This window comes from Lissotriton vulgaris, chromosome 6 (assembly GCF_964263255.1).
Source record: "Lissotriton vulgaris chromosome 6, aLisVul1.2, whole genome shotgun sequence".
Lineage (NCBI taxonomy): Eukaryota > Metazoa > Chordata > Amphibia > Caudata > Salamandridae > Lissotriton > Lissotriton vulgaris.
Genome location: NC_141694.1, coordinates 1,557,729,681 through 1,557,755,045, shown reverse-complemented (window position 1 = coordinate 1,557,755,045; position 25,365 = coordinate 1,557,729,681). Strand labels below are relative to the sequence as shown.

The 25,365-nt window shown below is 49.5% G+C and overlaps 1 protein-coding gene across 3 annotated transcripts in view; it reads left to right on the top strand.

The window, feature by feature from the left end:
• Nucleotides 1–25,365, top strand: part of KIF16B (kinesin family member 16B) — a 1,618,961-nt gene that overhangs the window by 288,738 nt on the left and 1,304,858 nt on the right. For all 3 annotated transcript variants that reach the window (XR_015296683.1, XM_086927730.1, XM_086927729.1), the window contains exon 2: nucleotides 16,007–16,076. Coding sequence is in view for 2 of the 3 variants with exons in the window: in XM_086927730.1 (XP_086783856.1) it covers nucleotides 16,007–16,076 (70 nt within the window). In the remaining variant the exon portion in view is untranslated. The remainder of the gene's footprint in view (nucleotides 1–16,006; nucleotides 16,077–25,365) is intronic.

Here is a 25,365-nt window from a genome sequence, read left to right as displayed (position 1 = left end):
TCCCCAACGGGATTTCGGACGCATAGGGATGTAACGCTCCTGCCCTTCGTTGACTACGATTCCAGCACAATCTCAACGTCTTTTCTTCTAGGGAGAGATCTTTAAGGTTCAGCTTTTGTTGAATAATTATAAAGGATAAAACGTGCTGTGGAATTCCCCTACCTCTCAGGTTCTTAGGACCTCTAAATTCCATTGCAACTGCTTGCGTCAACACCTGGAGTTGAGCCGCCAAATAATACAGCTCGAAATCCGGGACCGCTAGCCCACCCTCCGGCTTTGGTCTGACCAGTGTTGCCTGGGCCACTCTCCTTCTACCAGATCCCCATAGGAACCCTACAACCAAGGATTTCTATGACTTAAAAATCGAGCCCGGTATCCAGACAGGTAATGTTCTAAAAAAAATATAACAGCCTAGGCAGCGCCACCATTTTTAACAATGCTATCCGTCCCATCACCGACAGCGGGCGAGTAGCCCAAAAGGCCATGCTACCCTTCAAAGCTCTCACACATCTCCCTACGTTCCCTTACAACATATCATTGGCCTCATGATAGATATGTACACCCAGGTACGCCAAGCAGGTCGGCTCCCAGCGCACTTCCCTAGGTATGGTGGGTGGTAGCTCGCCGGGCTTCACTGGAAATAAACACTTCTTAGCCCAATTCACCCGTAGTCCTGAAACATCACCAAACTCTGACAACAAGCTCGCTGCTCCCTCCAGTGCACCTCCCAGATAAGATGGATATCATAAATGTTTTTTTTTTTAATCTTTGAAAATTATTATGATGTTGTTGATGTACTTTCCATTAAAGAGGTTATGAGACTGGAATGTTGCATGCTTTTTATACCAACTGTATTTGTGTTCCAAATAACCCATAAGTCAGTTTGCATATGATAGTGTTAATGTGGCACCCATAGCAGTGCCGTTGATCTCCTTGTAGATAATCAGATTAAATGTGAAAACAATGTATTTGACTAAATTGGGTCACTCCATCTAGTTTAAGGGGGTGAGCTGATAATTGTTTGGAAGGTAATTCACAGCAGTCAGACCACTTTTGTATTGTATTGACATGTACAGGCTTCTCACTTCAGTGAAATCCAAAGGTAGTAGTCACTGAAGGTAGTCTTGTAGTTTGAGTGGGAAAATCCTTGGAATTATTTAGGTATGAAGGAAGTACATGTGTAGATGTCTGTGGCTTAGTTGCTTCATATTAAGGAAAACAATTTCTGCAATAACAGCTCTTCCCTGAGGTGGCTCGCCTGGTTTATGTACCTTGTGTAGTAGGTTGAAGATAGTGTCATAGGGTCTTCCATACTTTTGTATGATTTTCCTGTTCAGATTGTTGGTCGATCTTTTTCCACAGGTTCATTTTGCCTAAGATCATTGAAATGACTTAATAAGTAAGCCTGGAGGTATATATGTTGTGATCATTTAGTTGTTGAAATACGTCTTTCAGATAGTCATCATTACAACCTTTGTCTGCTTCTTTAATAATTTGTGGGCTCTTTCTCGCAGTACTTTTACAGCACAGTAAGCCTGTGCTCAACACTTTTTTTCAGGCATGGTGTCTTTTAGTGGGCAGTCTCAAAATATATAATCAGCACTGTGATCTAACTTTTTGAATATCTTTATTTTATTGATTTTAAGCAGAAAGAGGTAATCAAGGAAAAGTACCCAATGACCCAAACATTACACAGTTGGTGTAATCATGAACAGAAGCATACAAACTCTACTTGTGGAATTGGCAACCCAGCCAGCCAGCTCCGATTAAGAGGTACAATGACAATCCCAAGGCCATGTGAATCAATGATGGTAAAAACAACAATAAAGGGTCATCCCCGGAACCTATCTGTCCAAAACGTCCCCTCTCCCCCCAATTCCTCCTGCCCAACTGCCCGCCCCCACCCGGAACCAGTGTGCCCTGCGCCATAGAGGATCAGTGGTTTACTCTTTTTGGGATGCATCCGCAGAGGGCGGAATGTCTGTGAGTCGGAGCACTCGCAAGTACTTGGGGCAAGTCACCTCATTGAACTCCTGCGCCAGCATAGAAAGGAGCGGTTTCCAGACCGTGTGGAATGCTGCGGTCGAGTGCGTGATGGTGGCTTGTATGCGCTCCATACCAATGATGTACCATAGCTTATGTAGCCACCCAGTGTGTGAGGGGCGAGTCGTAGTACCCCAAAGCGATAAGATATGGTGAACAGCTGCACCCAGGACCAGACCCATCTGCCTCCCTCGCATGGACTTGAGTGGAAAGGTGAGCTCATTGGGCAAGCCTAGAAGGGAGTATGCAGGGAGTCGGGGAACCTCTGTTTCAAAGTATGTATCGACGTCTTTCAGCACCTCCTCCCAGAACCCCTTTATTTCCCTACACTCCCATAGAATGTGTGTCAGTGTGCCCGTTACCCCACAGCCTCTCCAACATTCAGAGCTAGGATCTGGATTCATTTGATGCAGTCTAGCGGGCGCTGGATGCCAGTATATGGCCACTTTGACCGCCATCTCCTTGCTCCCTATATTCCGTGCCGTGTGGTGGGCCCTATAATAAATCTGCTGCCATTCCTTCCCCGAGAGAGTCCGACCCAGCTCCCCCTCCCAACGGCGCTGACCAGCAGACTTTTCCGTTGGTACAGGCGGGTGTAACATGGGGTATAATTCAGAAATCCTTTTGCGGCCTGAGAGTTTGGAGAGAAGCCACTTCTCGTAAACAGTAAGTTTACGGTTAACCAAAGGGTGCACATCCGTGTGGAGCAAGTATTGAAACTGTTTGAGGTCTTTAATGTCGTACCACTCTAACCAGTCTGACAACTCGGAGTAGGGAATAAACCCTTGGAAGTCGAATAGGTGACCCGCTGAATGACATGTGGTTGCTCGCCATTGTGGGAAGGCCAGCGCCTCCATGCCTGGGGGAAATTCAGGATTGTCAAAATGGGAGTAAGGGGCAAGGGGATGGAGGTGAGGTCCCGCCTCACTGCAAGCGAGTCCCACACCCTCATCACCGAACGGGTGATGGGAGACCTGCGCATATACGAGGGGTGGTCGGCCGGCTTCAGGAATGGCAACTTCCATAAAGGGAGGCGAGCCATGGCCCGATCCTGAAAGAGCCATCTCTTTTCAGACTCTGGTCTGCTCCACTCCACCAAGTAGCACAGTTGGGTTGCCTTAAAAATATTCAGAAGATTAGGAATTCCTAAGCCGCCCTCGGCGGGAGACCGAAAGGCCAATTCACGACGTAGCCGCGACCTCCGACCGCCCCAGATAAACTGCTGTATTTCGGACTGTAGCGTGCGTATGTAGTGCAAAGGGGGCGTGACAGGTATGGTCTGGAAAATATATAATATTTTAGGCAGGATAGACATTTTTACCGCAGCCACCCTACCCAGCAGCGACAGGGAGTATGTTTTCCAATGGCGTAGGAGGTGAGGGTAGTATAGTTGCGAGCAAGAGTAGCGCTTGTTGAGGGCGTCAGCACTATCCCCAGGTACGGGAGTTCACTTTTCGTCTGCACTCCCCCAAAATCCAGGCCAGCCCCCGCCGAGCCCAAGGGCAGAAGCATAGATTTCCCCACATTAACTTCAAAGCCCGATGCCCTGCCGAATTACGCAAGCTCCCCCAGAAAGTCTGGAACAGAGCATCGGGGAGCAATAAGAGTCGCCAAAATGTTGTCTGCGTATAAACTAACTGTGTGTTGCTCTCCCCCTAAGGGGATGCCGGATATCAGGGTGTTGTCTCGGATCCGCTGTGCCAGGGGCTCGACATAAAGCTCAAAAAGCAGGGGAGATAGAGGGCACCCTTGCCTCGTGCCCCTCCGAATGTCAAAGGGTTTGGAGCAGATCCCGTTTACCCTGATCCTTGTCTGTGGTTTATCATAACAACTTGCCACCCACGAGCAAAAACGCTCCCCGATCCCATAGTGTGCGAGTGTCCTATCTAAATAAACCCAATCCACCCGGTCAAATGCTTTCTCAGCATCAACCGAGATCAACAAAGCTTCCAGATCCATATAATGGGCTTTATCTATTAAGTGCATGATCCTTTTGGTGTTATCACTACTTTATTGATTGGGGATAAAGCCCGATTGGTCCGGCTCGATTATGCCAGGGAGGCGTGGGCCCAACCTGGCTGCTAGGACACCTGTAAACAATTTCAGATCGAGATTGAGGAGGGAGATCGACCGATATGCTGCGCTTTGGGTGGGAGCTTTCCCTGGTTTGGGGAGAATAACTACCTCCGCTTCCAGCATCTCTGGTGGAATCGTCCCTGGGCCCTGGAAGGAGTTGAATAAACGTGTCAGAACAGGCGCTAAGGATTGGCAGAAGGTCTTATAAAAACCTGCGGAGAAGCAGTCTGTGCCCGGTGATTTTAACGGCTTGAGGCGAGATATCGCCCCAATCACCTACTCCACCCTGATGGGACCCTGTAGGTCCGCAGCCCCCGACGCATTAAGAGCCGTGGTGGCAGCCTAACCAAGGTAATCTTCGCTCGTGCCGTCCGTGGTGGGTTCCCTTCTGTATAGAGGTACATAGAACCTTCGGAAGGCGTCAGCGATCCTGTCATCGCTTTCGACCCGATCCCCATCGGAAGTATAAACAGCCGCGATCTTGGAGCGTTCAGTGCGCGCCCGAAGTTTGTTCGCAAGGAGCTTCCCTGTCCTGTCCCCCCTATGTAAAAGGAGTGTTTGAGCCGCAGAGCGTTGTACTCGGCTCTATCAAGGTCTAAACTGGCCAATTGAGCTCTGGTTGCTTTGAGGCACCGCCACATGCGCGGAGCCCCAGTTCGGCTATGCACCCTCTCGAGTTCTAGCACCATGACTGCTAATTCCTCTCTCTTCTCCTTACGGGCACAATTGTCGGCAGCGGAGATCGCGATCAGCTCCCCCTGCACAACCGCTTTGAGCGCGCCCCACAGGGCCGATAATGGGGTGACAGCGGTACCGTTGGTTGCTAAGTAATCCGTTATGCACTTCTGCACCTGCCGGCAGGTGTCTGGTCGCTGAAACAAAGACTCTCGTAGCCACCACTTCCCCCTCTGTTTGACTGTAGGATGCAAGTCTAAAGTCTTCTGCACCGCCTCGTGGTCTGACAGTGCCGCTGGTATGATGTCCACCGACCGGACCAGGACTTTAAGTTCGGTAGACCCTATAAAATGATCCAGGCGAGCATAAGTATGATGGATGTGGGAATAAAAAGAATATTGAGTGCTGTGGGGATGCGCTTCCCTCCATATATCTACCAGACCTCTCTCCCGGAGCCACGCTGCCCCTGCAGTATGTTATGTTATGTTATGTTATGTTATACTTGATTTTATATAGCGCACGGCTACTCAAAGAGTGTCCCGGCGCTTTGGTTTGCACACCTATCTCATAACATAACAAGTAAAAGACAGAAAAAAAAGAGGATCCAGAAAAACAACCCCAGGGAACAATTAAGAAGTAAAAAGCCAGGTTTTGAGACCCTTCCTAAAAGCCAGTAAGTTTGATGTACTGCGCAATGCCACTGGAAGCGTATTCCATAGCTGGGGGGCCAGCAGTCTAAAAGAACGGCCTCCAGTACGAGCCCTGTTTACAAGCGGAACCGAGGCGAGGAACAAGGATCCTGACCTCAAGGGCCTGGCTGGATGGTAAAAGGCAAGCCTTTTTTGAAGGTATTTCGCTCCTGAGGCATGCAGAGCTTTATGCGCCAGAGTCAAGGCCTTGAAAATTATCCGCTTCCGGACGGGAAATCGAACCCGTAGCCCCGTGTCTGTGACCTGACCTGTCTTTCTCTGGATCCATGACTATATTAAGATCCCCCCAGTAGAATCTGCCTATCGTGGTAACGGAAGTTTTCTGAAAGTGAGTTCCTAAGAAATCGCTTCTGTCCAGAATTCGGGGCATATATGGAACCAACGACTAATGGAGTGTCCCCTACCCAGAGCCTGGATGCCAATAGTCTTCCTTTCATCTTGGCTACTTTGTCCCCAACTCTGCCCTGAAAGTGCCGCGCTAGAAGGATTGCCACCCCCCCTTTTTCTCTTGAGTAGAGGAATCAAATTGGTGTGGAAATGCCCTGGACTTCATCCTGTGCCAGTCCTTTGGTAGCAAGTGAGTCTCCTGCAGAAGTCAGATAGAGGCCCCAGAGTTCTCTAAGTAGCTTAGATTAGCCCGTCTCTTGATGGGGTTATTTAACCTTTTCACATTTAAAGTTAAGACTTGGGTCATAGGAAAGGACACAGAAAGGGAGCAATATCAGACCACCCCGGGTGACAGAGGAATGAACGGGGAGCGCACAAGCACAAAGCTGGGGGCAGCCGCAACTCAGTAGCACATACCATTCCCAGCATAAATCCTCCCCAATCTTTGCACACCGGCTCCGCCCTCCCCGAACCCCACCCCCCGGCCCAACCCCCAGTCCCCCCCCCCCCCCTCCCTAACCCCAACACCCAACCCCCCAACCCACTGCCCATCAACCCCCCTAAACCCCCCTTCCTCCCACCCCCTCACCCCCTCTCCCTAACCCCAACAGAGAGTCCCCAGTGTCTCGTCATAGTCCCAGGCCAGGTGTCCCACAATTCAGGCCTGTGGTGAAGGTGTGTGAGGGAACGTGTGGCAATGGCGATCCTTCCGGCCCCCGCCCCTCTTCCCCCCCAACTTGCATGAATGTGATGCAATATAATCCCCTTACTTAGCTAGCTCACTCCGCCGATTCTGTGTCTTTGTACACCTCTTGGACCGCCAGAGCCTGCTCTCGGGCCATTGTGGCAGGGTCTGGTTTCGTGGCCACCTTAGGCAAGCGGTTGCGGGTAACCCTTTGCCACCCACTTTGTGATGGGCGCTGATGCTGAGCTGGAGATGGGTGCCGTGAAGCGTCGAGGGAGGAGGTGTATGTTGTATGAAGAAAGGTTTGGGTCTAAGCCGATATTGGCACTATGATAGGCTGCCCCGGGACACCAAAGGTGGCCACCTACGAGGGCGGCCACCCTTAGTGCCATAGGATGGCACAGACCCTGAGCGGTCTAGTGGTTGAGGGGACCAGTGGTCCCCCTGTGAGGTCACTTCCGGTCAAGGGGGGGGAGGGGCTGCAGGCCTATATAGTCCTGGGGGTGAGGGTCAAGCGTCCTCTTTGTCTCCCCTCCACCAATAACCGACACAACACAAGTTGATGGAGAAAGTTGTTGCAGCTTTATTAGCACATACATTATGCCAACATGTTGGGTTATCTTACGGGCGATCCAAGAGCAGGCCGCCCCTCGCGACCTGCCCACCTGATGAGCCATAACCCCCCGGGGTGTTAACCACGGGGGCGTTGTCAGTTCTGAGGGAAGGTCTAACGCCTCCCCTCGGCGGACCTCTATTCCGCCCCTTGCTCACGCCCCCCCCCTCGGGGGCGGAGCGTTGTGGCAACCCCCGGTTGCTCAGGTCTACAACCGCCCGAAGGACTAACGGGGCGCCGTCGACAACCTACCCGAAGACCAACTCACCCAACCCTCTACCGTACCTTCACCCCCCTTGAACATCCTCAATGACTGGAACCCACTCTCCACTGAGAACACCATCCGCCTGATGAACTCCATCCATTCAGGATCCCCCACAGACCCCTGCCCTCACCACATCTTCAACAAAGCAGACTCCATCATAGCACCTCACCTCCGAGACGTCATCAACCGCTCCCTCAACTCCGGCACCTTCCCAGAAAGCTGGAAACACGCTGAACTCAGCGCCCTTCTGAAAAAACCCACAGCTGACCCCACCAAACTCAAAAACTACCGCCCCATCTCGCTCCTTCCATTCCCGGCCAAAGTCATCGAGAAAGCTGTCAACAACCAGCTCGCCGCCTTCCTCGAAGCCAACAAATCCCTCGACTCCTCACAGTCCGGTTTCCGAGCCAAACACAGTACTGAGACCGCACTCATCGCAGCAACAGACGACATCGGACTCTACTGGACAACGGAGACACAGTCGCCCTCATCCTCCTCGACCTCTCCGCAGCCTTCGACACAGTCTGTCATAACACCCTGTTGCAACGACTCAAACATCGGAATCCAAGGAAAAGCAATAGAATGGATCACCTCATTCCTTGCCGGAAGAACTCAGAGGGTATGCCTCCCACCATTCAAGTCAGAGGCCACTGAAGTCATTTGCGGCATGCCACAAGGATCTTCACTCAGCCCCACCCTCTTCAACGTATACATGAGCCCCCTCGCGACCATCGCACGCCAACACAACCTCAACATCATCTCTTACGCTGATGACACTCAACTAATCCTCTCACTCACCAAAGACCCAAACATCGCCAAAACCAACCTACATGAAGGAATGAAAGAGGTTGCCGAATGGATGAAGCAGAGCCGTCTGAAATTGAACTCAGACAAAACAGAAGTCCTTATCTTAGGTACCTCCCCCTCCGCCTGGGACGACTCATGGTGGCCAGAGGCCCTTGGAAAAGCACCCATCCCGACGGATCACGCACGGAACCTAGGCGTCATCCTGGATTCCTCACTCTCGATGACCAGACAAGTCAACGCAGTCTCTTCATCTTGCTTCAACATTCTTCGCATGCTCAAAAAAACATTTTGATGGATCCCCACCGAAACTAGAAAAACGGTCACCCACGCTCTGGTTACAAGCCGCCTGGACTACGGAAACACCCTCTACGCCGGTACCACCGCAAAACTTCAGAAAAAACTCCAACGCATCCAGAACGCATCAGCCAGACTCATATTAGACATCCCCCGTAAAGAACACATTTCTGGTCACCTGAAAAACCTCCACTGGCTCCCCGTCAATAAGAGAATAACTTTCCGCCTCCTCACTCACGCACACAAAGCCCTTTACGAACTTGGACCCGAATGCCTCAATACACGTCTTTCCTTCTACACCCCCTCCCGCCAGCTTCGCTCTTCCAACCAAGCCCTCGCTGCTGTTCCCCGCGTCAACAAAACCACCATGGGAAGAAGATCATTCTCCTACCTAGCGGCCAAAACCTGGAACTCACTTCCCTTGCACCTTCGCCTCACTCAAAACCACCTAGCATTCAGAAAGCAACTTAAAACTTGGATATTCGAGAAATAATTCCCCACCCATCCCCAAGCGCCTTGAGACCCTCTGGGTATGTAGTGCGCTATATACATTTTTTGACTTGACTTGACTTTGTCAAGCTCGATACCCAGCAGGGAGCAGGTTTCCTGTAGCGATCGCATCTGATGCAAGGCCCAATTCCATTTAAGGATCAACCTAAAGGGGTGACCCCACGAATAAGGAACCCCCTTATCTCGCAAGAACGTGGTAACCACCTTGACTGCTTTTCGTTTGTGTAGCGTAATGGCTGATAGGTCCTGATAGAGCGGCACCGGCTGTCCTCGATATTTTAGAGGTTGCTTTCGACGCACTTCCCGCAATTTTCTTTTTTTCAACGGGAAGTCCGGGCGGAAGGCCAAAATGTCCGGGGGGGGGGAGTTGGTGCTCGGCGTGCCAGGCCAACTCTATGTGCCCTGTCGATGCGAATGTCGAAGTCCTGGGCCTCTCCCAAAATGTTCCTGCAGGAAGCCCAGAAACGCTCTCCCCTTCTGCTTTGAGTGGCACACCCCGGACCCTGATGTTGTTTCTTCTGGACCTATGTTCAAGGTCCTCCTCGTGTGCCTGTAGATCTACCTGCTGGTCACGAAGACGAATAAGTTCTTCGATAGCCGCCACCCGTTCGCCCAAACCGTCCATGTCGCGGCAGAGTTCCTGGTGTTCCCCAGCCATGTCTTGTTTCAGCACCTGGAAGTCGTCCCGTAGGAGGTTAAACAGTGCCTCGAGAAAGGATTTGGTGATTGGGACCTCTCCGTCTCTCTGGTCCGCAGATGGCTTGGCTTGGGGGGAAGGTGGGTTCTTATCGCCTTTGGGGGGGCCCTTGATAAGCATATCTGTGAGTATCCTCCCCCCCTCTTCTCCCGGCGTTGGCTCTCCGCCTCCCGTGCCTCACCGCAGGCGCACTGCTCGTGACTGGTGAAGGCCAGCTAGGCCGCAATGAGGCCGAACACGGAGGCCCCGTATCCCCGGCGTCAAATGCGAAGCAGCCACCCCTGGGCACTCCCACTGTCAGTCCTGCTGCGATCTGCGCGTTGTGGGCCTCCGCGCCCCGCTGAGCTGCAGCCTGTACACTTTAAGAGGGGACCGTGAGCTAAGCAGTAGTCTGTCCAAGGCCTCCGATCCACGGCCGAAATTTGCAGCCCCTGGGGCGCCGAGTGCGACGTCACGCGTCCCCTGCCGCCCGCGGTCCCCTCCGCCTTTGCCACAGGAAGCCGCTCCACTCTTTGTTGGCGCCTCATGCAGCGGGCCTCCACGTCTCTCCAATCTTTCAACCCACACAGTGTACGGGGGAGGGCCGTGAGCAGAGCAGAGCCGCAGTGTCCGCTCCGAGGCCGCCCAGCCATGGCCTAAAGTTCCGCGGTCTCCAGGGTGCCGAGTGCAATTTCCGGTGTCACCTGCTTCTAGTAGCCCCAACCGTTTCTTTCACAGGAAGCCGCCTCTCACCTGCAGCCACCAAGGGGCGCCCTGACCGCAGAGGGCCCCCGATGTCTGGCACCTGCGGGTGTCTCACAGCCTACCTCCACACTGCAGGCCGAGCGCCCGGACCTCAATTTTCGCAGCGGCCCGAGAGGGTCCGCAGCCGCCAACAGACGTCAATCTGGACACCCGTCTGCCTGCTCTTCGCTCCCTCGGCCGCAATATCGCGCCCTCAGACTGCGGGGCGCTCTGCCGTCCGGCACCTCCCAAGGCCGAGAGCAGGTCACAGGACATGCACCTCTTGTCTGACACTGTTTCGGCCCATGCTCTCACCAAACCGGGGTAAGAAAGGTTATTTTAAAGTTGGGCAAGGGGATCTGGAGCGGGGAGCCTAGGAGGTCTGCTGCCGCTCAGGTCGCCATCTTGGCCACCGTGATCTAACTTTTTGGATTACACCCCATTGCCCTTATGATTTCCATGACTTCTTGTCATTTGCTTGCTACATATGAATAATCGTTTGTCTAATGTCAGAATATGGCAAACTGCCTAACTTAATTACTAAAAACCTGTCCATAAATCCAGTGGCTCCCTCTAATGTCTGAAGATGACCAAATCACTAGTAGTACCCCACTTATGCATGGGTTGTTCTGCAACCATGTAAATGTTCAGATTCTACCATCTTACTTTCTGCATAACTAATGCACACCCTGTAGCCTCATATTGCACCTTGCTTGATACTGAATAGTGTTGGATTCGATTCCTGCAGTAATATGCCTCACGATGTGTCCCTCTTCATTTTTTCTTTGATCTGTTTATTAAAGATTTTTTGTGCACATGAATATAAAATGATATACCATCATAGAATTTATCCTACAGAACCAGTAAGTAAGTAGCAAGTCCAAATCGTGAATCATAAACTCAACTTCATGGCTGCATTTGTTAAATTATGTACAACTGGTAACGACAATTGGCAGATGCTACCAATCAAATAACCTCCACCCTCCGTCAACAATGCTGTACAATCACATCATGGTACATTATAACTCCACTATGCAATACTTGTCAAGTACATAAACACGGCTCTTATGGCTTCACTCCACCATATCACATCAATCTGTTATGCAGTCAAACTATTTTTTTGAGAAAAACCTAACGTGGAAAACGCTATCAGGAAGGGGGGGTAGGAGGGGAAACAAGCGGATAAAGTTAGGAAAGGAAACCGGGATCCCAGATGTTACAAAACAGGATTCTGTAAACTATCATAAGGGTGCACAGCATGACTGCTAGGAGAAATGGTTGTCCAATTTGGGGTACAAGGGACTCTACAAATCAACGCGAAATTCAGGCAATAGGTCAACCCATGTATAACACACTATTAATCCGGAGAAGGAATATCCAATGGGTTTTCCGGCACCAACAACCCCTGAAAAGCACACAGCATAGCATTCCATGCAGCGGAAATGTTGAATTTACCCAAACCCAGTGTATCTTCCCGTACCAGGGACACCGCCTTAGCCTTCACCCAGTTCATCATGGAGAGGAACCAAGCCTTCGTCGGTGGGAGGCTCCTTCATCTTCCACCTGCCGGTATTTAATCGTTTGGCCACAATGAAACCCAGATCCAGAAACCGGGTGGATGCTTTGTGCTTTTTGTTTCTTGGAAATACGCCAGTTATGCAAGTCTCCCATATCCGCTGTACATCCCTGTCCGTGCAGGTGACTAACACCCCAAGCACCCCCTCCCAGTAAGCATGCAGATCGGGACAGGGCCAAAGCATGTGTAAAAGATATGCATTCCCCAGCTTGCAGCGCGGGAAGCATGCGTCCTATGAAAATATTGATTTATTTTGTCTGGGGAGAAATATGCTCTGTGGACAATGTAGAATTGGATTAACTTAAAACAGGCGTTTCTGAGTGCTTGCTTGGTAAACTCTCTAGGACTACGGACCAATCCTTCTCTGAATACGGCCTCTCCCGGTCTGCCCCCCACTTAACTCGTCTCGCAGCAGCGTTAAGTCTACCAGAGTATGCTCTCTGTTCAATTCCACAAACCACTTCACTAGGTGGCATCCCGTAACCAAAACATGCACATATTGCATTAGAAGATGCATCATGTTTAGGATCAAGCAAGGCATTGCACCTACTTACTTACAAAAGCTGGTGCAACTTTACAGGCCCAAACGTACCTTACGATCCTCGGAAATTGGCAATTTCTCTATACCAAGATTTAAGCTGGCAAGGATAGGGGGACGTTCCTTCTCCTATCTTGGTCCCAAATATTGGAATGCCCTGCCCACTGCCCTTAAATTAGAGACCAGTCTTCTTCGTTTTCGCAGAGCACTGAAAACGCTGTTGTTCACATAAGTAGTTGGTACCTGCATGTTGGCTATCTGATATCTTCTTCTCCAGTCTGTCCCTAGCGCCGGGAAACCCACTGTGGGTAGCTGTGCGCGGTAAAAGTTTAACTAAATAAATAAATAAATAAATCAAGGGCTCCTGTGCGATGTCTCTCCACCAGCGCCTCATCGCGGCCTTCCATGAGGCATGATGTAGAAATTGGCTAGGGGGAGCTCCGTCTTCATCCTAAATAGCGAGGAACGGCCGCAATGCGCCCTCTCCGTATAGGTCCCCTAGGGTAGTTATATCAGCCCCTGCCCAATTAGTAAGGTACATACACTGTACACGTTCCTGCACTGTCGGCATACCTAGTATGTGCACAACAGGCAATTATGGTGTGACGTGTCTAGTAAGACGAAGCACCCTGCGGAAACATTTCTGCGCACAATGTGTCCCTCTTCATAGTGTGATTTCCACAGAACATCTCACTGAGACCCCTCACCTTTCATTGTGAATGCCACACCCTGATTTAGGAAACAGCTGTCTGCCTCCGGTTAAATCGGCATTAGTTGTCTGCTTTATAGTTTCTTGTCCTTTTCTCCGTGCTGCCATGTGTGGGGTCCTGCATAATCCAATTCTATTCAATGGCTGCTCTAGCACTTCTGGTACTCTTCACTGGTTTGTCGTACATGTGATTGAGCAGTGCGAGCTACCTCATGATTTGGTATTGTGAATCAGCAGCACCCTACGAAAGCAAGCAGTGGTAGGTGGGTAGTGTAGCCACTACACATAAAATTAATCTTCAAGTCTTTTCTTTTGTCCAGATGGGACAACGCCTGAACCTGAAAGTGTTATCAATCACAGATACACCAAGCAGACAAGTTATCTCATCCATGTGCTGCAACTGAAGGAGAGCTCAAACTGAATTCCTAATGGAATGTAACGTCTTTGGAACACAGCTGAAGTTTTTAGAGGAAATCATTGTTCATTCCACCATCATTGAAGTAATTCAAAGATGCTGAGACTGACCCCTTTGGAAAAAATACTAAAATACCTTGTGGTAAAGGGAGGCTGATTGCCCCTGGAATTCTGATATTTTCTCCAAATCATATGCATGTGAGCAAGGACCATAATTTGTATGCCACCTCTGTTAATTCAGGACAGTAACATTTTACTATAGATGTTTCCTTTTTTAGTTAAAGATCAATCAATTAATCAATCAAGGGGCTTGTAAAGCGCGACTGCTCACCCGTAAGGATCTCAAGGCACAGGGGTGGGGGCTGCCAGACGGACTCGGTGGAGGATCATTCGAAGAGCCTGGTCTTGAGGTCCTTCCTGAATTGGGTCACGGATACGGATTGAGGTGTAGGGGTAGGGTGTTCCAAGTCTTGGCGATGAGGTAGGAGAACAATCTTCCTCTGGTTCTGGTCTTTTGGATCCTGGGTATGGAGGCGAGGGCGAACTGGGAGGATCGGAGTTATCTGTTTGGTACGTTGAAGGTGAGGCAGTGGTTCAAGTACGCTGGCTCTTTGTCATGTAGGGCCTTGCAGGCGTGAGTGAGGATCTTGAAGGTGACTCTTGTTGACTGGGAGCTAGTGGAGTTGTCAGAGGTGTTGCATGATGTGACTGCGACGGAGGATGTCGAGGATCAGTCTGGTGGCGGCATTTTGAATTTTCTGTAGTTTCTTGAGCTGTTTCTGGGTGGTGCCAGCATAGAGTGCTTTGCCATAGTCCAGTCTGCTGGTGAGCAGTGTGTGGGTGACAGCCCTTCTGGATTCTGTGGGGATCCATCTGAAAGTCTTTTGGAGCAGGCGGAGCATGTGGAAGCAGGCTGAGGAAACTGCGTTGATTTGGCTTGTCATTGTGGGTGAAAAGCCCAGTATGATGCCATGGTTGCGTGCGTGGGTCGTCTGGGTGGTGGGAGCACCCAGCAAGGCTTGCTACTAGGAGTCGTCCCAGGCTGACATGGTGGGTCCCAGGATGAGAACTTCGGTCTTGTCCGAGTTCAGCTTGAGGCAGTTGTCTTTCATCCATGTAGTAACGGCCTTCATTCCATTGTGGAAGTTGGTTCTGGCTGTCAAGGGTTCATTGGTGAGGAAGAGGATAAGCTGGGTGTCATCGGCATAGGAGACAATATGATGATTCCGTGGCTTCTGACGATGGCTGAGAGGGGGGCCATGTAGACGTTGAAGAGGGTGGGGCTCTGAGAGGAACCCTAGAGGACTCCACAGCTTATCTCCGCTGGTTCTGAGATGAACATTGCATTCACTTTTTCATCATTTTCCAAAAATAAATTTGAAGGAATAGATAGTTTACCTAAATCAGTTCTGCAACCCAGATCTTGTTTTAGAGAGAAGATCTATTATCAACATAGCATAAGTTATGAAATGAGACATGTATCTATGCATAAAGCTTCTCGATAGTTAAATAATGTAAGACATCATATTGTTGAATTCGTGAGACTGAGATCTCTTGGGTGGGCATTGGCATTCTTTGAATGTTATTCGTGAATTGCTTCCATTCATTTACTGTGCCAGCTTAAGGACTTCAGCAATGTCTTTTTCCTTGATGTTGTGTACACAGGATTGGTGTACTTAATGATAGCAATTGACATAAGGATGCTTGCTGGTTGTACAAATGAGCAAGTCATTTTGTCTTGTTCAAAAAAACATGTGCATAGATACATACAGGTTCATTCGTCTGGTACTTCTAAAAGCTCCATGTCCACTCTTAGTGCAGAGATAATACAGTATAACCTTTCTAGATGATCGAGTATAACCTTTCCAGATGCAAGAGTCAGTCCGTCAGTTTGATGCCTGTTGACATTGAACATGACATTGAACATGCATGTGCTTTAACTACTCTTTCCAAGCAACAGTAATGCCAGATGTAAACAAAATGGTTCTGAAATTGTCTCATAGTCTCATATTTTGTTAGAACTAATGGGCGAGTGGACTTCACCTTGGTTGTGTGCACTAAGACATTAGACACACGTATTGTCCTCGTAATGCTCAGGGATTTGTTTCTTTGGAATCTGGAACTGTGTTTATTCATGTAAGGTCCTTTAAAGCTCCTGATGTAACTACATACGTTTGAGCAATCGGAAGCTGGGTCTAGATTGTGCATAATATTTAATACATGTATTTGCTAAAAGTCTCCGACAGTACTTAACGTTTCTGTATTTCATTCTCTGGCTTTTCAGGGAGAAGGATCTGGAGGCTAAATTCATTATAGAAATGGATGGAAATAAAACAACAATTGCAAATCTGAAAGTAAGTTCTGTTCTTTCACCCTTATTTTATCATTAATATTGTGCATAGTAGACTATGTTTCCAAAAGAAACTTAAATAACTTCAAATAGTACTTTTCTAAGAACGCTCCTTGTGTGCTTGAGCTAAAATGTGAATACTCCATTACAAAATAAAAGCACGCTCCAAATTTTAAAGTTCTAGAACATTTTAATTAACCTCTTAACATTCTCTGAAATATGACAGTGTGAAAACCATTTCCTGATTATTCAGTGGGTGACATTCCTTCACAAAAGTATACTATGTGTTAAAGTGTAACATTTTTGTTGTTGTCTTAGTTTTTTCTTCACTTTGCTGATGCTGCTACTGTCTAAGTTATCTGTGACCCACTTTTTGAAGGAGTTCTTCAACTTTTGAAAACAAAATTATAACCTTAAAACAAAGATCTAAAGGGTCTTGGTTGTCTCTTTGTGTATGCTTGTTGTTAATTTCTTCGGTTGTGATCTTCGTGCAACAGCATAGTTTATGCCCAAATAGCGTTTTTCCGCGGATGACAGTGGGGGAGCAACCAGGTGGTTAAATACCTTTTGGTGATGGTATAGTGCCTTATCATTAGGAACGCCTTGTCTGGTCCCATATATTATCTGCGTTTCAGGAGGTGCTTTATCATCATCATCTAATGGGGCTGTTTTATTCACATAGAGTATTCTCCCAACTTGATTAGAGTCATGCTATTCAGTGGTTCAGCTGGGGTCAATTTGTGGTTGTGCAGCATCCAGTTCCAAGAGGAAAGGTAATAGCACCTCACCCCATTGATGGTCTGTAATATTTGTTCATGGCGCTTTAGCTTCATCTCTGTGCAAGACTACACGTTGAGGTTAAAGCCGTATTTGGACCTGCCACCTACACTGTTCTAATGGGACGTTCGGCTGTATGTTCCTTAGTCAACCTCTCATTGGATTCGGGTGTGGTTCCAACTAAATGGAAGCAGGCGATGGTGTCCCCAATCATCAAAAAGCCCACCTTGGATCCATCGAAGCCTGAGAGCTACCGCCCCATCTCACTGCTACCCTGGCCGGCGAAGATAACGGAGGCCCATGTTAATCTGGCCCTGTCAGAACATCTCGCCCGGACCAATGCCCTTGACCCCACACAAAATGGCTTCCGTGCTGGACACAGCACGGAGACTGCCCTTCTTGTGATGGTAGAACATCTACGAGCGGTGCTGGATGCCGGTCAGACGGCAGCGCTGATACTATTAGATCTCAGCGCCGCCTTTGACACGGTCTCCCACAACATTCTTTTGCACCGGCTCGAGGACATCGGCGTTGGGGGACGGGCTTTGCAGTGGTTTCGCTCCTTCCTTGACAATCGCTCCTTCTGTGTGGCCACCCCTCCTTTTAAGTCCAATTTACAGCCACTGGCCATGGGGGTTCCGCAGGGATCCTCGCTGAGTCCCACGTTATTCAACCTATACGTGAGACCGCTGGCTGAGGTCGCCAGGCAGTGGGGCCTAACTTTGGTCTCATATGCCGACGATACTCAGCTGGCGGTTACCCTCAGCGGGGATGCGGAGCAAGATGCCCCCAGGTTTCAGAATGGACTGAAGGTGGTGGCCAGCTGGTTGACGGGGAACTGTCTCCAGCTTAATGCCACCAAGACACAGGTTATGATTGTCGGGAGGAGAGTAGAACTATGGGGTGACCAATGGTGGCCGTCGGAACTGGGACCAACTCCGACTCCGGTGACTGAACTGAAAAACCTGGGAGTCTGGTTGGATGCTGGCCTTACCTTCGTTGGCCATACTAAGAAGACAGCCGCGTGCTGTTTTGGCCTGTTGAGAGGTCTAAGACCTGTCCTTAAATACTTTGATGCTCCAACCAGGCAGCTGGTAATCCAGGCTACTGTCATCTCCCGCCTGGACTATGCCAGCTCTCTCCTGGTTGGAGCTAACCAGGCAGAAATCGCCCGTTTACAACGGGTACAAAATGCTGCGGCCAGAGCGATTGTTGGCCTGCCCAGATTTTGTTCCGTGTCAAGCGTCCTTCGCTCCTTGCACTGACTTCCAGTGAGGAAGCGAATTCATTTCAAGGTTCTCTGTTTGACCTTTAAAATTTTGAAAGGTATAGGCCCCCAGATTATGTCCAATTTCCTGTCCTTTTACGTACCCACACGTATACTTCGCTCTCAAGGTCAGGCCCTTGCTCTGGTGCCTAGATTTAGGCTTTGCCGTGCCGGTGGACGCTTTTTTAGCGTCAAAGCTGCCACCATCTGGAACTCTCTTCCGGTTGAAATCCGCCTGATGATGGACCTCACGCTCTTTCGGAAAGCCATCAAAACTTACTTGTTTTAATTTAGTTATTCTTAATCTTTCCATTCTGTTCCTGTTATGTTATGTCCTGCCTTGTCATTGCGCCGGGACGCTCCTTAGCTGGAGCAGCTGTGCGCATAACAAATTACGTTAACATAACATTTCCAAGCCCTAGCTAGTGCCCTTTTCACTAGCAGGTGTGCCATATCTATTAATTTGGTGCCCAATTTCTTGGTGTCTGATAGAGACTTCTAGCCACAGATTCCTTACCTTTGAATATCCCCAGGCATCTCACTGGATCCGTAAGATTTTCGAGCAGTAGCCTTGCTGGTTAATAGGTAACATCTTTAGGCTCCACATTTGCGCCATCCTCGCCGGAAGTGCTATGCACTGTACCTATATTAGTACTACCCAAGTGCACTGAAGTCAGTTCTTTCCTTTCCTCGCCAGATAGCACTGATCCGAATTGAGATATCCCTCAGTCATCTTTTTTTTAAACACACTTTATTATCGACTGCAAGGAATGATAATGGCATTGACCGGGACATAATAAACTTTACAGTCTTTTCTAATTATACCCTTCCCTTGTACGCAAAACGAATAATAGACATAATCATAGCACAGGTAAGAAACAGCATATCTTGTTGGAGGTAACCTCAGCGTTGCCGTCAATACCCAACATATCATTTGTAAAGTGTATTCGATACAGCCACAATGTTAATACAATGTCTTGTAATTGTATAAGTAAACATGAACATTATAAAAACGTTCTATCTAAACCAATCCCTACCCACCCCCACCCACCCCTGGTCTAGTTGCTCCAAATAGTACCACCATCCATGAGGAACGTCCTATATGTCTCAAACTGTAGGATACAGGAAACGGATATAGTCGCCTGTGTCCGATGGAGGGGCCTATATCATAGGAAGTGTCTGGGAAGATAGGCACTTTACTGAGATCCTGCTATTTGTGATGGGACTAAATCAAGTGCTTCTAGTTCAATCAGCATGGTTTCCCATTCCAAAGTTATAGGGTGCTTTCGTAGCCCTTTCTCTTCCTCCTACCTAAGAGCAGCTCCTTCCGCCCGACCCCATTGTAATAAGTCCGTCTGCCATACAGTAACCACTGGAGATCTGGGTGACTTCCACAGCATTGTTATGACCCTACTGGACAAAATAAGTGCAAGGTCTAGGAATTTCAGCCTAGCTTTTTGCGTCTTTGATTGATCGTCTACGTAGACCCGCAAGGCAGGGTAAAACCTCGTCTGGGACCGGTAGTTGGGTCACCGTAATAAGGGCGTGGCGAATAGTCGTCCAATAACCCCGTAATCGAGGACAAGACCACATCATATGGATGAAGTCCGCCTCATCACCTCCACAACGAGGGCAACTGTTAGGGGAGTCCGGAAACATACAATGTATAGTCTTGGGGGTAAGATAGGATCGATGGAGCACCATCGTTTGAATAAATTTAAGTCTGACATTGCGTGAGACTCTTTTGGGATGTTCTAACATGGTCCGCCATGTCTTGTCCGTAATTTCCGTACCAGAGTCCTCTGCCCAGCGTGTTCTAAGAGTCAGGAGTGGATTTGCTGCATGTGTCCTGATCCCAGTATAGAGCCAGCGTACTAGATGGCCTCCCGGTCCCATGTAATACAAGAGGTGTACCAATTCATGCTGTGTGGGTATGGTTCTTTGCAGCGCCCATGTGGTTCTAATGTAGTGTAACACCGTGGCATGTAGCAAATATAGGCGTTGTGGGGCCCCAGTGATCTGCACAAAGGGTTCGTCTCAGAAAAAGGAACCCATCTCCTCAACCCCACTATTTGTCCATCACCGTAGTCTAGTGCTTGTGAGTCTACCTTGTGGTGTGGGGATGCCCAGTAAAGGAATATTCGCTGCATAAGGTGGCACCGCCGACGTATAGGCAGGAGCTTTTTTCCAGCAATGTAGTGCTATTTTGAGCAGGGGGGGGACATGTTGGGGGAATCCGGGCCTTGGACAACCACAAAGAGTGAAGCTCCCAGCGATCCAGTCTCTCCGGCGTAAAGCCGATTTCATGTAAGTTCCTACCCGCCGTCCACTAAGAGAGCCACTGTAGCTTACTAGCATAATAGTATCCCCGAAAATCCGGGGCTCCCATGCCACCTTCTGTCGTCCACAGTTGAAGTTTCCGAAGACTAATCCGTCTCCCGCCATTACCCCAGATCAAGGTGACCAAGATAGTATTCAGCGTATTAAAGATAGACTGAGGGAGAGTCACCGGTATATTCACAAAAAAATATAGAAGGCGTGGGAGCATAACCATTTTTGAGATGGCAATTCTGCCCATCACCGACAGAGGCAGAGAAATCCAGAACCCCACACTATTTCGGAGCCTCGTTATTGCACTCAAAATATTACCATCTATCTGATCCTCGGGTGTCCTATACACTTGACTTACATTAACGGGACTCCAGTGCGGACGCCTGGCAGAGCGGCACTTTTTAAAACTCTTTTTTACCCATTGTGGGAATTGTCAAATTGTGATAGCTGTGCTGTGTTTAATTACAGCTGCTTTGTGTGTGGCCCGTGCCATTATTTTTAATTGAACTGCCTTGCTCTCTGCATACTTCTTTCTCCTGAGGCGGAAAGCCGGGAGATCTTTCTATCTTCTCACTCACAGGCATTGGGCTCCGCTCTCACCCCTTCTCTGGGGGCAGTCGAGCACCTACCTGTCTCCCTTCACCATCGTGCCGCTTCTCCTGACATCCTATCGCCGATTTTGATCTGGGCGCTCCCTTCTCAGCTGATTATGAGCTGAGGGGCATTGAGGGTCAGGGAGGCTGCGCACTAGTACGGCGGCCATCTTGGGTGAGGAAGGCTTGTGGACTCACGGGCGGGACTATAAATCTAGAAGGGGATGGCTCAGCTCAGCGGACGCGTACAGCTTGCACGCCTGACCCGCGCCAAAGGAGCGCCTAAGGAAAGCCCGTCTGCGCCCGTCAGAGAAACTTTTGAGCTTAAGAAGTTCCTGCAGCAGTGAATGCACTTCTCAGGGCCTCAACTGTGAGGGCAACCCCTTCTGTTTCGGCTGTGGCTGGTCACCTAGTGAAGCCCTGCCGGTAGACCCCAGGGAGCTGGGGTATGCAGGTGGCCTCACATCAGGGTCGGATCACTTTAAACATGTTTTCAGCTGCGCCCTCGTGAATGCTCGGTCAGTGAGCAAACATGCCCAGGACCTGTTCAACTTACTGTCTGACTCTAAACCTGTCTGTCTTTTCTTGACAGAAACTTGGCTTGGTGAGGCGTCTGGGCCGGACATCGCCAATGCTTTGCCCCCCAACTACTTTATGTTAAGGAAAGACCGGGGCTTGGGTAGAGGTTGGGGCGTCCCCCTAGTGATAGACAGGCGCTTTAAATGCTCCATTATACCAACAGAAGATATTCAAGGGGCCGAAGAACTGGGTTTTTGTTTATCACTGACACCAGCCCAATCCTGTGCAGGATTGCTGGTCTATAGACCCCCGGGCCCTTTGGAATCTTTCCATGAGGAACTTTCTTCTGTGATCTCGGCATTGTGCGTGCAGTTTAAACATTGCATTCTCCTTGGCGATTTTAAAATCCATTTTGATGAAGCAGATGCGGTGGACACGATCAAGCTTTTAGACTCTACTAAGCCTTTGGGCTTATTACCCTATCTGGCTTCACCTACGCACAGCAAGGGACACACGCTGGATCAAATTTTTTCTACCACCCCTATTGGAGTCTCCTCCCCCCCCCCCCCCCCCTCCCAATACTTTGGTCTGACCATATGCTGGTGACCTTTAATATTTGTCACAAATTTGGCTCCTCCACTAGGGATAAAGGGCGCGCATCTCAGACACCCAGTGCTTTCCATAGAATATCACCAGACATGATCGAACAATATCTGCTGAATCACCCCTGCATGTTGTCGGGTGATATTGAGGCAGATATTAATCTTTTTCAAATGTGGCTTGCACGCTGTTTGAAGGAGCTGGCGCCGCTTGAGCGGCCCTCTAAGACCTCGTCCTGCGCTTCTGCTCCATGGTTCACCCCAGCGCTTAACTCCAGCCGTAGGCTATGTAAGAAAGCTGAAAGAGCATGGAGAGTAAGCTATCTGGAACCCCTGAAGGAGGCGTATAAGAACAGTATCAGGGCCTACCATAGGGAGATCTATCTGGGGAAAAAAGAATACTTTGCCAGACGTATTGAGTTGGCCAGTAACACCAGCAAAGAGATTTTCCTGGTGGTAAAGGAATTTACCTCTCCGGCAGCCATCACACCTAAGTGATCCTTTTCGGAACCTTCGGTGCTCCAACTGGCAAGCTTTTTTGCGAATAAGATCATGAGCATCCAGGAAACTTTTCCAGCTGGTGTGGATGGGGGTATGCTTAACCCAGGACCCGGCATTCCTGTTGCAGCCATTGGACAGCCCACTCTGGTGACCTTTCCCCCTATTGACCTTCAAACCTCCCTGGAAGTGCTGTCTAAAATGAAATCCGGTTCCCCACTCGATCCATGCCCCACAAAATTTCTAGCCAATATGGCACACGTAGTTAACCCGATCGTTAATCCAATCTTAAATCGGTCTTTGGAAACAGGTATCGCGCCGTTGGCTTGGAAACAGGCGATGGTTCTCCCCCTTCTAAAAAAGCCGTCCCTGGACCCTAGTATCCATGCCAATTATCGGCCGATTTCGTTGCTTCCAGTCCTAGCCAAGGTGGCTGAGAAACATGTGCACTCTGTCCTGTCCAACTTTGTTGAGTCTCATGAGATCCTGCACTATACCCAGTCCGGTTTCAGGGCTAATCTGAGCACTGAATCGGCACTGTTGGAGGTGTCAGAGGCCATCAAGGAAGTTCTTGACAATGGAGGGAAAGCCCTGTTAGTGTTATTAGATCTTTCGGCGGTGTTTGACACCGTTCCCCATGACCGCCTCCTATCAAGACTCTTGGAGATTGGTGTTAGGGGAACGGTGTTCAGATGGTTTGAGTCGTTTCTATCCAACCGACAACACAGTCTGGGCCCGCCGTATTCTGCTGCAGTGCCGCCTTTGGAGGTGGGAGTTCCTCAGGGGTTGATCCTGAGCCCCACTCTCTTTAATCTCTATATGTCCCCTCTCGCGGCACTGGCAGAGTCTTTCGGCGCCCAGATTGTCTCGTACGCCGATGACACTCAGCTTCTTTTCACATGCTGTAAAAACTCGGACTTTGATGGCGAGAGCATTAAGAACTGCCTGGGAGCTGTATTTGCCTGGTTTCAACTTAATCAGTTGAAATGCAACTCCGACAAGTCTGAGCTTCTATTCTTTGGGTGCCCTCCTGACCCTGGCTGGAAGGCCTGGTGGCCTGTGGGGATGTATCCCCCCTCCACTGACTCTACGGTAGCTAAGAATCTTGGAATCAAGTTGGACAACTGTCTCTCACTGAAACCACAAATTCTTGGTCTGGTTGGGCAGTGCTTCGGGTTACTATAAATGTTAAGGAAATTCCTCCCTCTCCTTTCCATTGCCCATAGGAAAACAACGGTGCAAGCTCTGGTTGGATCAAGGTTGGATTATGCAAATGTACTCTACCTTGGCCTGCCGGAACAGCTTTTGTCTCGCCTACAGGTAGTGCAGAACTAGGCAGCACGTGCAATCTTCGGCCTTGGCCGCAGGTCTCATGCCACCGCTCTTTTGCAATCCTTGCACTTGCTGCCAATCTGACAACGCATTAGGTTCAAGGCTCTCATCACTGCGTTTAAAGCCCTTCATGGCATGGGGGCTATTTATTTGCAGAAGAGTCGGCTTTCACCATCCATCTAGAGCCTTAAGATCGGCTGCCCTGTCATTGGCCACAGTCCCGGCAATTAGGCGTGCGCGGACCGGGGGCCGGTCCTTTAGATATCTGGCGCCACGGGCCTGGAATGCTCTGCCACTCGCTCTGAGAAAGAACGAGGACTTAGTCTCTTTCAGGAAAGAGCTAAAAACGTGGCTGTTCTGTCTCTAATCTCTCCTCCGATGCCGGGGTTATGCTATGTTAGGTATGTCAGCGCCGGGACACTCTGCTTGAGTAGCTGAGCGCTCAATAAAACTCCCGATAACATAACATAACATAACTTAAAAGGGGTGGGGGCGACAGGGATAGAGTAAGTGCAAAATCGTATGTGAGTTAATTGTGGCGTTTCTCGGAAGAAGAAGCAGGTCGATTTCATGGGGTTTATCGCTAAGCCTGACAATTTCTCAAATGTGTCAAATATATCAAATAGTGGGGTGTTATCTGCTGTCAAGTCGCGAAGATATAACAGGATATCGTCCGCATATATAGATATAAGGTGCTGAGTTCTGCCAATGTGAATGCCCAGACGGTCCGCTGTACTCCGAAGGGCTAGAGCCAGTGGTTCAAGGGCAATCACAAACAACAGAGGGGACAAGGGGCAGCCCTGTCTCGTACCTCTGTGCACCTTGTAACATTCCGAGATGTAACGGCCAGTGTGTGCCCTAGCCACTGGTGATGTATACAATAGGCGGACCCATTCCAAAAAGTGGTCCGGCGAACCGAACCGTCTCAGAGACTCAAACATGAATTCCCAGGAAAGGGAATCAAATGCTTGTTTTAGGTCAAGCGCTATACATTCCGTGCAAGGGAGATCATGCGGAGTAGCCGCCATTATAGAATGCAATCTGGGGGTGTTCAGGGAAGTACTACGATTTGGAAGGAATCCACATTGATCCCGGTGAATAAGTGTGGCGAGGGCCTTACTTAAAATCTTGTACTCTGTGGAGAGCAAGGAGAGCGGTCTATAATTACCCATATCTAGCGTGTCTCGTCCCGGCTTTGGAATGGACGCGACCAATGCCTGCATAGTAGAGTCAGGCAGGCGACCGGTGTCAAAGGCCACCCTGTAGACCATCTCCAAGACCGGCACTAGGAGTTCTGAGTAAGTTAGATAAAACTCCACCGGAAGTCCATCCATGCCCGGTGTTTTATTGCGATTCAGGCTCTTATTCGCTGCCCGT